General features: G+C 43.2%; 1 protein-coding gene across 1 annotated transcript in view; it reads left to right on the top strand.

The window, feature by feature from the left end:
• The first annotated feature begins 257 nt into the window (after nucleotides 1–257).
• Nucleotides 258–14,158, top strand: part of FAAH2 (fatty acid amide hydrolase 2) — a 164,219-nt gene continuing 150,318 nt past the window's right edge. The window contains exons 1-3 of the mRNA XM_040405501.1: nucleotides 258–581; nucleotides 5,891–6,110; nucleotides 6,201–6,410. Of these exons, the coding sequence (XP_040261435.1) occupies nucleotides 405–581; nucleotides 5,891–6,110; nucleotides 6,201–6,410 (607 nt within the window). The 5' untranslated portion in view covers nucleotides 258–404. The remainder of the gene's footprint in view (nucleotides 582–5,890; nucleotides 6,111–6,200; nucleotides 6,411–14,158) is intronic.

Below are 14,158 nucleotides of genomic sequence, written 5' to 3'. Positions count from 1 at the left end.
GGACCATGCTTATCTTATGACACTTTTTAATAGAACATGCGACTTTTTTGTAAAGACGTGCCACTTTTGTAAAGCTGCTTACTGACGGGCATTTATTACAGTCTTAAAGGGCCGATCATGACTTTAGCCATATGTGACAGTGGCGTGAGCTGCGAGAGTCCTGATGAATGTGGCCCCAATGAGCACTTGTGAGGCCCCGCCCCTCAGGTGACGACACTCCGCCTCTTCCCGTAGCGTCCGTCCTAGTCACTAGCATGGCCTCCCCGCTCACCCCTTCCGTGTGTGGAGTTCTGGAGTGTGGCGTAACTGGGCGAAGGTCATAAACCTGACCCTGCTCTCCCCGCCCAGCACCGACCTCGCTGCAGCCTGTGCTTCATTCAGTCACAACTTGCAGACTCTCAATAATGTCTATTTCTCTCCGCGTCCTTGGCTTCGCATTGTGGGCGTCCTCCAGGTTACTCCTGGCCGTCATCCGCCTGATGTCCTTCTTCTCTTGGAAGCCCCCCAGCTTGTCTCCTCCGCGGGACCCCTTGTTGCTTACCCCGGTCTCTGTCCTGGCAAAGAAGATCCGGCGAGGAGAGGTGAGAGATCACGTGACCGCTGCACCCCAGGAGGTCCGCAGTGACAAGGCTGCTGGGCGTCCTCAAGTATGGGAGGGAGTCCTAACATTGGGAGTCCATTAAATAAAAAAATCTACATCAAACATTATGCTGGTATGAGACCACCAATAGCCCTGCAGGCAGTGCAGACCTACAGAATCTATGCAGTTAGCTCACACTGAGGTTTTTTGTTGTTGCTGATTTTGGAGTGTTTCTGCCTCAAAATCAGCTCCAAATCTTCTACAGTGAACATGGCACGGTGGAGAGGGAGGAAGGCTGTCCCTCCCCACTGTGACGTGGCTGCCACTGCGCCACCAATGAGAATAGCGGTGGGGGGCTGTGGCCACTGTGCCACCAATGAGAATAGCGGTGGGGGGCTGTGGCCACTGCGCCACAAATGAGAATAGATGAGAATAGCGGTGAGGGGCTGTGGGCACTGCGCCACCAATGAGAATAGCGGTGAGGGGCTGTGGCCACTGCGCCACCAGTTAGAATAGCGGTGAGGGGCTGTGGCCACTGCGCCACCAGTGAATATAATTAAGCCATAAATACAAACGTAGGCGGCGGCCATATCACATACCCGGCCTCTATGACAGGGCACAGCAATCTGCCCAAATGCGGCAATTAACTCCTCAGGTGCCGCACCTGAGGAGTTAATATCACACAGCCTACATTTGTATTTAGGGATAAATTATGTTCATTGGTGGTGCAGCGAGGTCCCCCCCCCCCCCTAGTATTATAGTCATTGGTGGCAGTGGTCTGCTCCTTCTCAGAATATTTATTGGTGGTGCAGTGGCAGCTTCCGATCGGACCCCAGCAGTGAAATTGCGCAGGGCTCTGATCGGTTACCATGGTAATCTCCCTGCTGCTGTGTGCACTATGCACAGGGCAGCAGGGACAGTGTGAAGACCTATTTACCCTAATAGAGCTCTATTAGGGTGAATAGGACAAGGGTTCTAGCCCCTAAGGTGGCAAAAGTGAAAAAAACACCAAAATATTAAGTTTAAATCGCCCTTTCCAAATTTTACATATAAAAATATAAACACAATAAAAAATATATTATTTATCGCTATGTCCGAAAAAGTCAGAACTATTAAAATATTTAAAAATATCTTCTATGCGGTGAACGTCGTAACAGAATTTTTTTTTTTTTAAACTCCCGATTTTCCATTTTTTAGTCCTTGTCCTAAAAAGGACTGTTCTATTATAGGCCGGCCATTCCATAAAATGCGGAATGCACACTGTTTTTTCCGCGTGGTATCGAGTATCGCAATACTTTGTGTTATCAAAATCGAATTAAAATTTTGGTATTGTGACAACCCTAATTCACAAATGTGTAAATTCTCCTGACATAAATGTCTAAGGTGTCCATAGTTTATCATTAGTCAAATGCATGTTCATGGCAGTTGTAAAGACATGGAGCAGAGCATTTGAAATGCTACTGGAAGGAAAGCCTGAAGGTGGTGTGAATTTTGCCTTAAAAGGAGTTATTCGGGAATTTATTATTGGTGACCTATCCTCAGGATAGGTCACCATATCAGATCAGCAGGGCCCCACTCCTGAGCTCCTGATCAGCTGTTTGAAGAGGTCGAAGTGCTTAGGCCTTTTCCTAGGCCGAGTGATACAATGTACAGTGCTGTGTTTGGTAACCTGTGAAGTGACCACAGGTCTTGGAGATGGGATATTGATGACCTGTACTATGGATAGTTCAATAATAACAAATTCCTGAATAACCCCATTAATCCCTAGCCAACCACCACCGTACGTGTGTGGAAGAAGTTGGGTCTTTTCAGTTTTAAACAGCAGACACACGGGGCTAATGTCTGCGAACAGCGATAATGCCTTTCGTAGACATTTATCTCCTCAGATGCTGGTCAATTGTCTAATATTTGATTCTTATAGACATCTGGGGTGAAATAAAAAAATAAAAGTTAAAAATTCTGTATAAAACTAACATTAAAATTCTACGTAAATGGGGCTGAACTGCATCTAGGCCACGTGACCGATGGTTGTGACGTCACTGGCCTAGGGTAAGCAGCGAGAAGGTGTGGTGCTCAGAGGAGAGCAGAGGTCTTCTCAAACAGCTGATCGGCATGGGTCCCACGTATTGTACCTCCACCGATTTGATGCTGGATAAGTCATCAATTACAAAGAGTCAGATAACCCCTTTAAAGGTAGCAAATTTAAAGGGATGGTCTCAGAGTTATGATTTTCTTTAGGGATGAGCGAATCGACTTCGGATGAAACATCCAAAGTTGATTTGCATAAAACTTAGTTTTAATACTGTACGGAGCTCCGAATGTATTGGCTCGGATGAGCCGAAGTTATTGCTTCGTGAAGTCTCGCGAGACTTCGCACAATAACTTCATAAATTAATTTGTACTGTAAACAAACTTTCCTGAACTTGAGTTTGGTTCCAAGTCATTGGCGCCAATACATTCTAATACTGTACGGAGCGCAAGACTACGTTTGAGCGTCCAGTGGTGAAGGAATTGGAATTCCTATCAATCAAATGCTAGGGGGCGGGGCACGCTTGACTTCAGGCGAGAAAGCCGCTGCCCCCTTGACTTCAAGACTATCGTTTACATAGCGTGGCCAGTTGAATAAAAGTCTTATTTTGGACTTTTGGCGCATTGTACAGAAAAGACAGACACCTTTATAATCATGCTACAGGCTGTAATAAGGTACTGCTGGCGGTATTAATATGCATTTTTTAGGTGACAGGTTCCCTTTAAGGCCTAAAACAGGCTGCCACTAAGGCGTTAAATGCATTGCACTATAGCACAAGCATTTTACGGCAATAATGCCATTGTTATACAAGTGAACTTAGATGCAAATTATGTAGACAGAAATTTAACAGCCTGTCCTATTATACATTGGTGTTATGGGCAGGAGATTAACCGCATTACAAGTTTTCATCTGCTGCAGAACTTCATAGCAGTTTTATGTTACAAAACCAGCCACCTGCAAGAACATTTATTTTTTTCTCATTTGAACAAACTTTTTTTTCTCCAAAAAACTTAGGCTTCTATATATTATTATTGCCAGCACGGAGCCCCAACAGCATTCTGCTGCTGAGTAATTGCATATTTTTATTTCAGTGTATTATATCTGTTCGGTTTCATTAAACGTGGTAAATAGCTGTTAAGTATTTTATGGCAATAACGCATTTTTTATACAGGTGAACTTGGATGCAAATGAAACCATAGACAGAAATTTTATTGCCTTTCCAGCATTGTTATACATTGGTGTTGTGAGATTAATCGCATTTTAAAGGGGTATTCCCATCACAGACAATGGGGGCGTATCGCTAGGATATGCCCTCATTGTCGGATAGGTGCAGGCCCCACCTCTGGGACCCGCATCTACAATGAGAACGGAGCGGGGAAATGAACGGAGAGCGCACTGCTCATGCGCAGCTGCCCTCAATTTATTTCTATGGGGCCGCTGAAAATATCTGAGCGCTGGCTCGGCTATTTCCATCTGCCCCATAGAAATGAATGGGAGCAGGGGCTGCGCATGCACTGTGCGCTCCCATTCACTTCTATGGGAACAGCGTTTGGTTGTGGACGGATCCCGGGAAATCCGGGGTCCTCCAGCCACAGCTCTCCCCACTCCGTGCTTGTTGTAGGTCTTAGTGATATGCCCCCATTGTCTGTGATGGGAATACCCCTTTAACCCCATCCCGACCTTTGACGTACTGTTACGTCATGGGAACCACTGCTGTATCCGCCGGCATCGCTGTAAAAGCCGATGCCGGCGGATTAACCCCTTCTATGCCGCAGTCTGCGCTGACCGCGACATAGAAGAGGTTTGTGTCAGGTGAGGGAGAGCATCGGGGAACCAATGTGACACAAGGCAGCCCGATGCCGTGCAGAGGCTGTCCAATGCCTTGAACAGCATCGGGAACTGCCTTCTATGGGAGCCGAGGAGATCCAGCCTCAGGCTGGGTCTCCTAGGCAACCCGTTAGTGTATGACTCAAGTGTAAGGCTCCATTCACACGTCCGCAAAATGGGTCCGCATCCTTTCCGCAATTTTGCGGAAAAGGTGCAGACCCATTCATTCTCAAAGGGGCTGGAATGTGCTGTCTGCATCCGCATTTGTGGATCCGCACTTCCGCATCTGTGCTTCCGTTTCCGCAAAAAAAAGAACATGTCCTATTCTTGTCCGCAATTGCAGACAAGAATAGGCGTTTTCTATTATAGTGCCGGCAATGTGCGGTCACGCAAATTGCGGAATGCATATTGCCAGTGTCCGTGTTTTGAGGATCCGCAAAACACTTACAGACGTGTGAATGGACCCTAAGAGTTTGAACTGGACTGACGTATGTCTTTTTTTCAGCCTTAGGCCTCTTGCACACGACTGTATGCCCTCCGAGATATACGTCGAGCTGCCCGCGGGGCTATTGTCCCGCAATCATACAATCTTATGAGTGCGGGTCAATAGTCCTGCGGGCGGCCCGACGTGCACAGCATCATTGTAATCTTTGATGCTGTGTGCTCCTGTGTGCATGATCAATGCCTCTCCGGGACATATGGCCCGCTCACGGACCGTATATCTCAAAGGGCATACGGTTGTGTGCAAGAGGCCTTAGGGTACTTTCACACTAGCGTTACATAGAGTCTCAATACTGGAAAAAAACACTTCCATTTTGTCCCCATTCATTGTCAATGGGGACAAAATGTAACTGAAAAGAATGGAATGCACCAAAATGCAGTCCGTTCCGTTTGGTTGCGTTCTCATACCGGAGAGCAAACTGCAACATGCTGTTTGCTTTCCATCATGGGATGCGGAGCAAGACGTTTTCTCTGACAATAGAAAACGGATCCGTCCCCCATTGACTTTCAGTGGAGTTCATGACGGATCCGTCTTGGGTATGTTAAAGATAATACAACCGGATCTGTTCATAACGGATGTAGCCGGTTGTATTATCAGTAACGGGAGCGTTTTTGCCGAACCCTGCCGGATCCAGCAAAAACACTAGTGTGAAAGTAGCCTTATGACATTATTACTATGTGTGTTAACGATAAGCATTAGATGATCGTCTTTATTTACCAGCCAACCATCTAATGTTTATGGGATATCCGCCTTACCATTGATGGCAGATGTTGGTGGAAAAAACCCATCTGGCTTGTTGGATGTCAGCGTGCCTGATAATTTTTACTCAGGAGAGATAAGCTGCCACCAGAGATGTCTGGCAGTGGCTTCTTCTTTCACCACTGAAACACATGAATACTCAGCTGTGTTCAGTGGTAATAATTTGTTTCACTTGCATTCTCTTGTCTTTCAGGTCAAGAGTAGTGTTGTTGTGCAGACTTTTATATCTAGGATCCGAGAGGTGAATCCCATAATCGGTGCTTTAGTATATGATCGCTTTGAGGAAGCCTTAAATGAAGCCAAGGCGGTTGATGACTTGGTGTCCTCTGGGACACAGGATGAGGCAACCCTTAAAAAAAATTATCCTCTCCTGGGCGTACCACTAACTGTTAAAGAAGCATTTGCTCTACAAGGTAAGATTACTTTTTGCCTGTAATGTTCAGTCTTTCTTTCCAGGTTTTTGGGGTACTTTACTTACACTATTTTGTGTATTGTATATGTAGGAATGCCACAGAGTTCTGGACTTTTATCTCGTCGTTCATTACGCTCTGAACATGATGCAACTGTAGTCTCGAGGTTGAAGAGAGCCGGAGCAATACCTCTTGGTGTTACTAACTGCAGTGAACTGTGCATGTGGTATGAGTCTAGTAATAAGGTATATGGCCGGACAAGGAACCCATATAACCCGCAGTACATAGTAGGTGGTAGTTCTGGTAAGTTGCAAGTGTTAAGTTATGAGTATGCAAAAAACATTAACCAATGAAAAAATGAGTGGAACTAACCCATTTAAATGTTTTCTGAAAAAAGACCTGCTGGCTTTCCCAACTTATTAGGATATTAGGTCACTTGTTCCTTTAGACCTTTTTTCTGTTTGCTGTTTCTGGTTGATCAACAGGCAATCATCATGAAAGAACTGTTTGTTCCTGATAATTAAAAGAATTGTCCGGCCTTGGAGCCGACAACCCCTGGCATCCTAACATAAAAAAAAAAATCCCACTCACCTGGCTGTGTTCCTGCCCCTGCTCCATTCCTGGTCGCTTCCAGTGTCTGCAGGACCAGGAAGCAGCTTGGTTCTGGGACCACTGCGTCCAGTTATAGGCCTCAGCAGTCAGATCAGCTTGAACGATGCTTCACAGATGTTGCGTAGTTAATATGGTTGAAAAAAGACATAAGTGCATTAAGCTCAACCAAGGAATAGGTGGGAATGTGAATTTTAGAAAAAGGGAGTGAGGCCCAGACTTATACACATTTTCATAAGCATTATTGTCATTTTCTTTAAGAATTCATTTAAGCCTTTATTTAAACTGTTCAAAGTTCCTTCTGTGAGCACATCATGAGCTGCAACAGTCCACTCAAACAGATTGTCTAGCCCCCCAAAAAAGCTAATAACAAATCCCAAAATAATCAGTACAAACAAATTTCATTACTATATAAACAATGGCCAGCTCACAAATGAAAATATAAAAATACAATTTATCACACCAGTCACAAAATTTATATCAGTCCCTATAGTATTGCGTTACTCAGTATGGCACAGTTAATATGGAACATTCTGTTGTAGCAGCAGAGGATAATCAATGTAGCAATTATTCGTTACAGCTTTGAACATGTAATGTGGATTGCGCTATAGCGCTTTTTACCAATACCAGGGTCTGTCAGCTCCGCCGTACTGCCTCAGGCAGTGTTAGATGTATTTGGCGTAGATGTTCAATATGAGCACGGTTTAGCTTTGTTGTGGTCTTCACTGTTAGCTGCTGACTGCTGAAGTTTGCAGTTTGCGCTCATGCCGGCATTATCTTTGGCACATGCGGGATCTCAATTTCTAAATGCTGCTTCTCGTGCTTACTGTGGAGAGATAGATTAAATCCTCTCAGTATTTTAAGTTGCGATAGTGTTAGGTATAGCGATACCGTACTGTACTATTACTCCAGACTCGTTTCTTCCTCAGTGAAACATATAGTATGATATTGGGGGACCTATTGCTCCTTATATGGAGCTGCAAGTAGCATTAACAACCTGGACCGGACAGATCTATATTTTCATTTTTTTATTTTAATTTTATGGCTCACATATCTCAATAAAAATATATCTACATAAAATACCAAAATTATACAAATAATTCAAAAAGTTATGCAGATAATACAAATATCTTAGAAAGCAGTATCTTGTTTCATATGAAATGAAGGGGCCAGTGACAAGGTGCAGGACATGCCAAGGCACTGGAAAACAGCCTGGCCTTGACCCGTCATGAAACTTTGCCACAGGCCCAACTATAGAAATCGAAAAACCTCCAATTCAGAATTGAGTCCTGAAGGCAACAAAGAACCAAACTCATAGATCTTTTATGATTAGTGTCTTAACACCTCTAGTATTTCTTCAGTCTGGATAGCTGCAAATTTCAGCCCTGCTGGATCATTTGCATGATGTACTCTAAAGTAGGGTTGAGCCAACCCGAACTGTAGGATTTTTGGATCCCGAACCCGAACATTTCAGTAAAAGTTCGGGTTCGGCGCTTTCTTGGCGCTTTTTGAAAGGCTGCAGAGCAGCCAATTAACAAGCGGTTAACTGTCTGACCTTAGAAGCCATCACAGCCATGCCTACTAATGGTATGGCTGTGATTGGCCAGTGTAGCATGTGACCCAGCCTCTATATAAGCTGGAGTCACGTAGCGCTGTGCTTAGTGTAGGGAGAGGATGCTGCTGGTGATTTCATGGAGAGAATAAGAGAGAATCTTTGCTCAAAACGTGAATCTAACTCAGCGATCTACATACATTGTGTTGTGTGGGTGCAGGGCACAATTTTTTTATCCTGCCCTGAGCCCATTGACCGAAAAAAAATAACTTTTATAAGTCAGTTAGGTGGGCGGTGGCAGCGGCCATTTTTTTTTTTCACAATTCTTTATTGGTTTTTATTTTAAGTCATCTATGAATATAGCATCATTGACATACCAACAATCATGTCAATTTTACACCAATATTTGACAATTTCAGCAAGTCGTTCAATGAACATATATCAAACATACATACGTTCTGAATACAGTTGTCATTAAAGATATACCCTCTCCCACCCTCCCACATCCACCCTCTAACCCTCCCTACCAAGTATCCCCCCCTCCCATCTTCCCCAGCTTCAGCCCTAACCAAATATTTCAGAACAAGCCTAACCACTCCTATACTCAGCCTAGATCAGTCTACCTTCAGATGCCCTAAACCTCCCTTCAAATCTTCCGTCAGATACCAGGTGGTTAATTTGAATGGAGCCATAATGCGAGGATATTCTGAGACAGGAACGAAGACAACCAGGAATTTCCTCCACCCCTGATAGGAAGGAAACTAGGAGTTCCTTATTTTTTAATGCTTCAAGCCATTCTAGGTGAAATACATGCTTCAATTGAGAAACAACCATGTCCCTTGATGGGATTTTTGGTTCTAACCATAACTTTAATATGCAACGCTTTGCTACCATCAGAAGTTTATGGCCCAGTAAAGTCAAATGAGAAACTCCACCCTCTCTGCCCTCCCCTGTTGTTGGGCTAGATTGGACGATTGTGTGGGTAATGGCCAGCACTGGAGAAATTTTCCCTTTAAAGCTGCTGATATCATTCAAAATTTTACTCATCTGTGCCCAGAAATCCTCAAGCAAGGGGCACGCCCAAAGCCCATGAAACAAATCTGACCCCACTAGTTTACATTTGGGGCAGGCTGTCAACCTGTCTGTATCACCTTGTCTAGCTGGGATATTAAAACCATATATTGCATGATGAAGTATTTTGAGCTGTGTCTCACGCCATTGCTCGTTAGTAACCGATCGATACAAGTCAGCTAAACCTGCACATATATGGGGATATATATCTTCCTCCCCTAACCAAGCTTTCCATTTATCGAATATCTTTTTCCTATCCTTAGCTCTCCATTTGTCCCTAAGTGAATGATACAATGAGGTGATTGTGGGCCTGCCCGTGGACTTGAGGAATATGTCAAACTCATTCTTATTCCATTCCCTGGCCAAATCCTTTACTAGACTTTCACTATACCTCCTAATCTGTACATAGGGCAGAAAATTCGACTTCTGTAAGTCCCATTTCTCTTCTAGTTCCTGTAAGGTGGCCCATCGATTCTCCCCTTCTCTGAACAGGTCCCCTGCCTTAGTTAACCCTTTCTGGATCCACATATCTATTAACCTGCTGCTGTCACTCGCTCGGAATCCTGGATTATGAGACAGCGGAAAATGCTTGGAAAATTGATAGCACAATTGAAACTGCTTCCTCAGAATTTTCCATGTAAGGATTGTGTCCCTTAACATAGTGACCTCTTAATACTGGGAGCTTGGGTATACTCGTGTGTACTAAAGCCATAAGGTCCCAAGGTGAGGCCAATTGCTCTTCTAATTTCAGATTAGAATAATAGGAGGTTTTGTTAGCCCAATCTAGCAGGTGACGGCTCAGGCATGTTAGATTATAGCCCCTTACATCAGGGAAATTTAGGCCCCCATGCTCCTTTCTCAACTTTAACTTGTCTAAGGAAATACGTGGTCTTTTTTCTCTCCACAAAAACCTTGTGAATCCCTTTTCCAATCTTTGTACATCAGCATGCCTAAGTAGAAGAGGAATGGTCTGCAGCGGATAAAGTAATCTGGACATCCCCATCATTTTTATGAGGTGACATCGTCCCATCAGAGAAAGCGGGAGGTTGATCCACCTATCTAGATCTACTAATATCTTATCAATCAATGCCGGAAAGTTCAGCTGATATAACGAGTGAGGCTGCTTTCCCACCTTGATGCCCAAGTACGTAATATGTGATTTGGCCTTGGTTACCTGGAGTTTTTCTATCCAGAGCTGAGTTTTTTTTGTATCAGGGCGTAACATTAACAATTCGCATTTTGCAAAATTAACTCGGTATCCTGAATAGGTACCAAACTTTTCGAGTTCCTCAAAAATTGTCGTTACCTGTTCTTTAGGTTTATTTAAAAAAAGAATGATGTCGTCCGCAAATAGGGCAGCCTTTATACATTTTTTCCCCACCCTAATCCCCTCAAAAAGATCCGATTGACTCAATCTTCTGGCTAACGGCTCTAAAGCCAAGTTGAAAAGGAGGTGGGATAGGGGGCAGCCCTGGCGTGTGCCTTTCTGTAAAGAAAAAGGATTTGAAAGAAAACCTTGTGTGTATACTCTAGCTTTGGGGTTAACATATAATTTGGATATAAAATTCCTAAAATGGCCAACAAACCCCATTTTATCAAGTACCGCCTCCAGCCATGCCCACCTGACGTTGTCAAAAGCCTTTTCCGCGTCAATAGTGAGCATGGCTGGAGTCACTCCCTTTCCCTGATCCTGACTCACCCTATCTAATACTGTTAATACAGTCCGCAGATTTGTGACTGCAGACCTTCCCTGCACAAATCCAACTTGTTCAGGGGCGATAAGTGTAGGTAATATGGTCGCTAAACGATCTGCCATCACTTTTGACAATATTTTTGTGTCCACATTAATGAGGGAGATGGGCCTGTATGACCCTGGATGCAATGGGTCTTTCCCTGCCTTTGGTAGTAGCTTTATATAGGCGGCGGCCATTTTATGCAAGCTCAGTGCACCAGCACTGCATCTGAGCTTTTGGGACATTGAAAATCCAATTTTTTTTTGGCAATATACAACATCTGGATTAGACAAAAAACACTATTTTCCTGATCTGCAAGTGTTAAATTCAAGTTTAATATATACAGCTTTCATATTCTGTTACCAAAAATACTTTTTTGGCAATATACAACATCTGGATTAGTCAGTGTGCAATTTAAGCTAGAAATACACCCATCATTTTCTGGGGTTTTAAAAACACACTTTTTTTTTTGCCAAAAAACACTATTTTCAGGCCTTGCAGCATCAGCACGTGTGAAATTACAGGCTTATATACTGCTGTCAAATTCTGTTATTAAACACCCATTTGGGCAAAAAAATATTTAGTTGGCAGCCTTTGATGCAAATGTCATTGTGAGATACACCCTTTATACATTTAGGTTAGATTCAGATATTTGAAATACCGCCATTTGGTGCTCAAATCTTTAATTCAGGCCTACTGTGGGTCAGGCCGTGTGAAATACACCCTTTACATAAAAGGGTTTGATTCAGGCATTTGACATACAGCCATTTTTGGGCAAAGACATCTTTAATTGAGGCCTAGTCTGGTTCAGGCCTTGTGAGATGCACCCTTTTCATACTGTCGTTCTATTCTACTATTAATTAAACACACATTTAGGGCAAGATCCTAAAGTCATCACAGACAAGTGCAGCCGCCTGTCCACAGCCAATGTGGACAAGCTCACGTTCATTAAAATGAACCAGGCATGGATCCCTCAGGACTTGTCCGTACCTTGTGCAGAATACCGAATGTATACCGGCACTAACCAGCCATTGTTATATACTGCAGCGCAATTGCTCATTCTTGTATTCTGGATATTTCACACTCTTTTAGAGTGTACCCTAATTTAAAAAAATAAAATTAAAACCAAAAACCTGTGTTGGTTACCTTCGTCCTCCTCCACCGCCGCTTCCACCTACACCGCTACGTCCACCGCCTCCTCCATATGGACCGCCACCTCATAAATCAATTTTCTTTTATTTGTACGTATTTTATTTCACTACTTTTGTCAGTTACATTTTCGAGTGAAATTCACCAATTTTTGGGTGTATAGTACGACTGCTATACCTAGTAGACCGTTAAAAAAAAATAAAAAAATTTGTCAGTTTCTGGTGAAATTCAGCAATTATTTGGTGTGATGGTCCACTGCTATACCTATTAGACCGTTAAAAAAAAAAATATATATAACATTTGTCAGTTACATTTTAGGGTCAAATTCACAAATTTTTGGGTGTAATATACCCCTCCTCTACCTAGTTGACAGCTTATCAAATTTCAATAATTTTTATTTTACATTTTCGGGTGACAAACAAACGATTGTTTACGGTCATAGACCCCTGCTCTACCAAGTAGACAGGTTAATAAATTTCTGTAATTTTTCCGTTACATTCTTGGGTTGACATTATACAGTTTTAGACGTGAATAAACCCCTGCTCTGCATAGGTGACAGGGAATAAAATTTCTGAAATGCCTCTTTAATTAATGTGCGCCACCTCCTTTGATTCAATGCTTAAACTTAAACAAGTTGTACCACATTTGCACTTCAATAATTTGTCCCACATTTCCGCTATATTCTTTTGGCCAACATTTGCGCCTCAATAGCTTTTCCCACATTTCTGCTCTATCCCAATTTTTTTTTGATAAATTTATCTCCCTTAAACTTGTTTTTTTTTTTTTTCTCATGCTCTCTCTCCGGCCTGGAACCCTGATTCCCCGCCACCCGTGTTCACCATAGTAGGCGCATAAAAGAACATCAAAAGTTGATAGAGCAGATATCAAATTGGATCGTGAACATCACGGACGTGCGACATGGTGGGGCAGTAAGTGTGCACACGCCTACACAAACTAACTGATAGGGGTCAGCCCCTGCAACTTCTGGGTCTCCAAATTAAGCACATGGCCTGAGCTTGCCCTTTACGCAAGGTGTTGGCCTGTCCTGCAGCCGGTGTATTGTCTCAACGTGTGTTTAGCATGACTGGAGGGTTATATTTCCCAATGTTTTGGGGTGTACCCTAATTAAAAAAAAAAAAAATTTAGACGAAAAAGCAGTGTAGGCTACCTCCTCCACCGCCACTTCCACCTACACCGCCACATCCACCCCCTCCTTAACCCCCTACTCCATATGGACCTGGTCCTCCTAGATCAAGATTATTATTTTTTATTTTTACATATTTTGTTTAAAGTAATTTCCCTATCCACATTTGTTTGCAGAGCACTTGCCATGCTCTTAACAACATTTTGATGACATTTGCAGCCCTCTAGCCCTTTCCATTACATTTTTACAGCCATTTTAGTGCTCAAAAGTTCGGATCCCCATTGACTTCAATGGGGTTTGGGTTCGGGGTCAAGTTCGGGTCCCGAACTCGAACTTTGTTGTGAAGTTCGGTCGAACCCGAACATCCAGATGTCCGCTCAACTCTACTCTAAAGTGATTTGACAGTGTGTGTGTTTTTTTTTTTTTGTACAGTTTCCTTGATCTCCTATTCAAACCCATTAGTCGTGGACACTACACTACGTGCAGAATTATTAGGCAAATGAGTATTTTGACCACATCATGCTCTTTATGCATGTTGTCTTACTCCAAGCTGTATAGGCTCGAAAGCCTACTACCAATTAAGCATATTAGGTGATGTGCATCTCTGTAATGAGAAGGGGTGTGGTCTAATGACATCAACACCCTATATCAGGTGTGCATAATTATTAGGCAACTTCCTTTCCTTTGGCAAAATGGGTCAAAAGAAGGACTTGACAGGCTCAGAAAAGTCAAAAATAGTGAGATATCTTGCAGAGGGATGCAGCACTCTTAAAATTGCAAAGCTTCTGAAGCG

The sequence above is a fragment of the Bufo bufo genome, chromosome 8 (genome assembly GCF_905171765.1).
Source record: "Bufo bufo chromosome 8, aBufBuf1.1, whole genome shotgun sequence".
Taxonomy (NCBI): Eukaryota; Metazoa; Chordata; class Amphibia; order Anura; family Bufonidae; genus Bufo; species Bufo bufo.
Note: the sequence above shows the minus strand (reverse complement) of the source record. Positions and strands in the feature narration are given on the sequence as shown.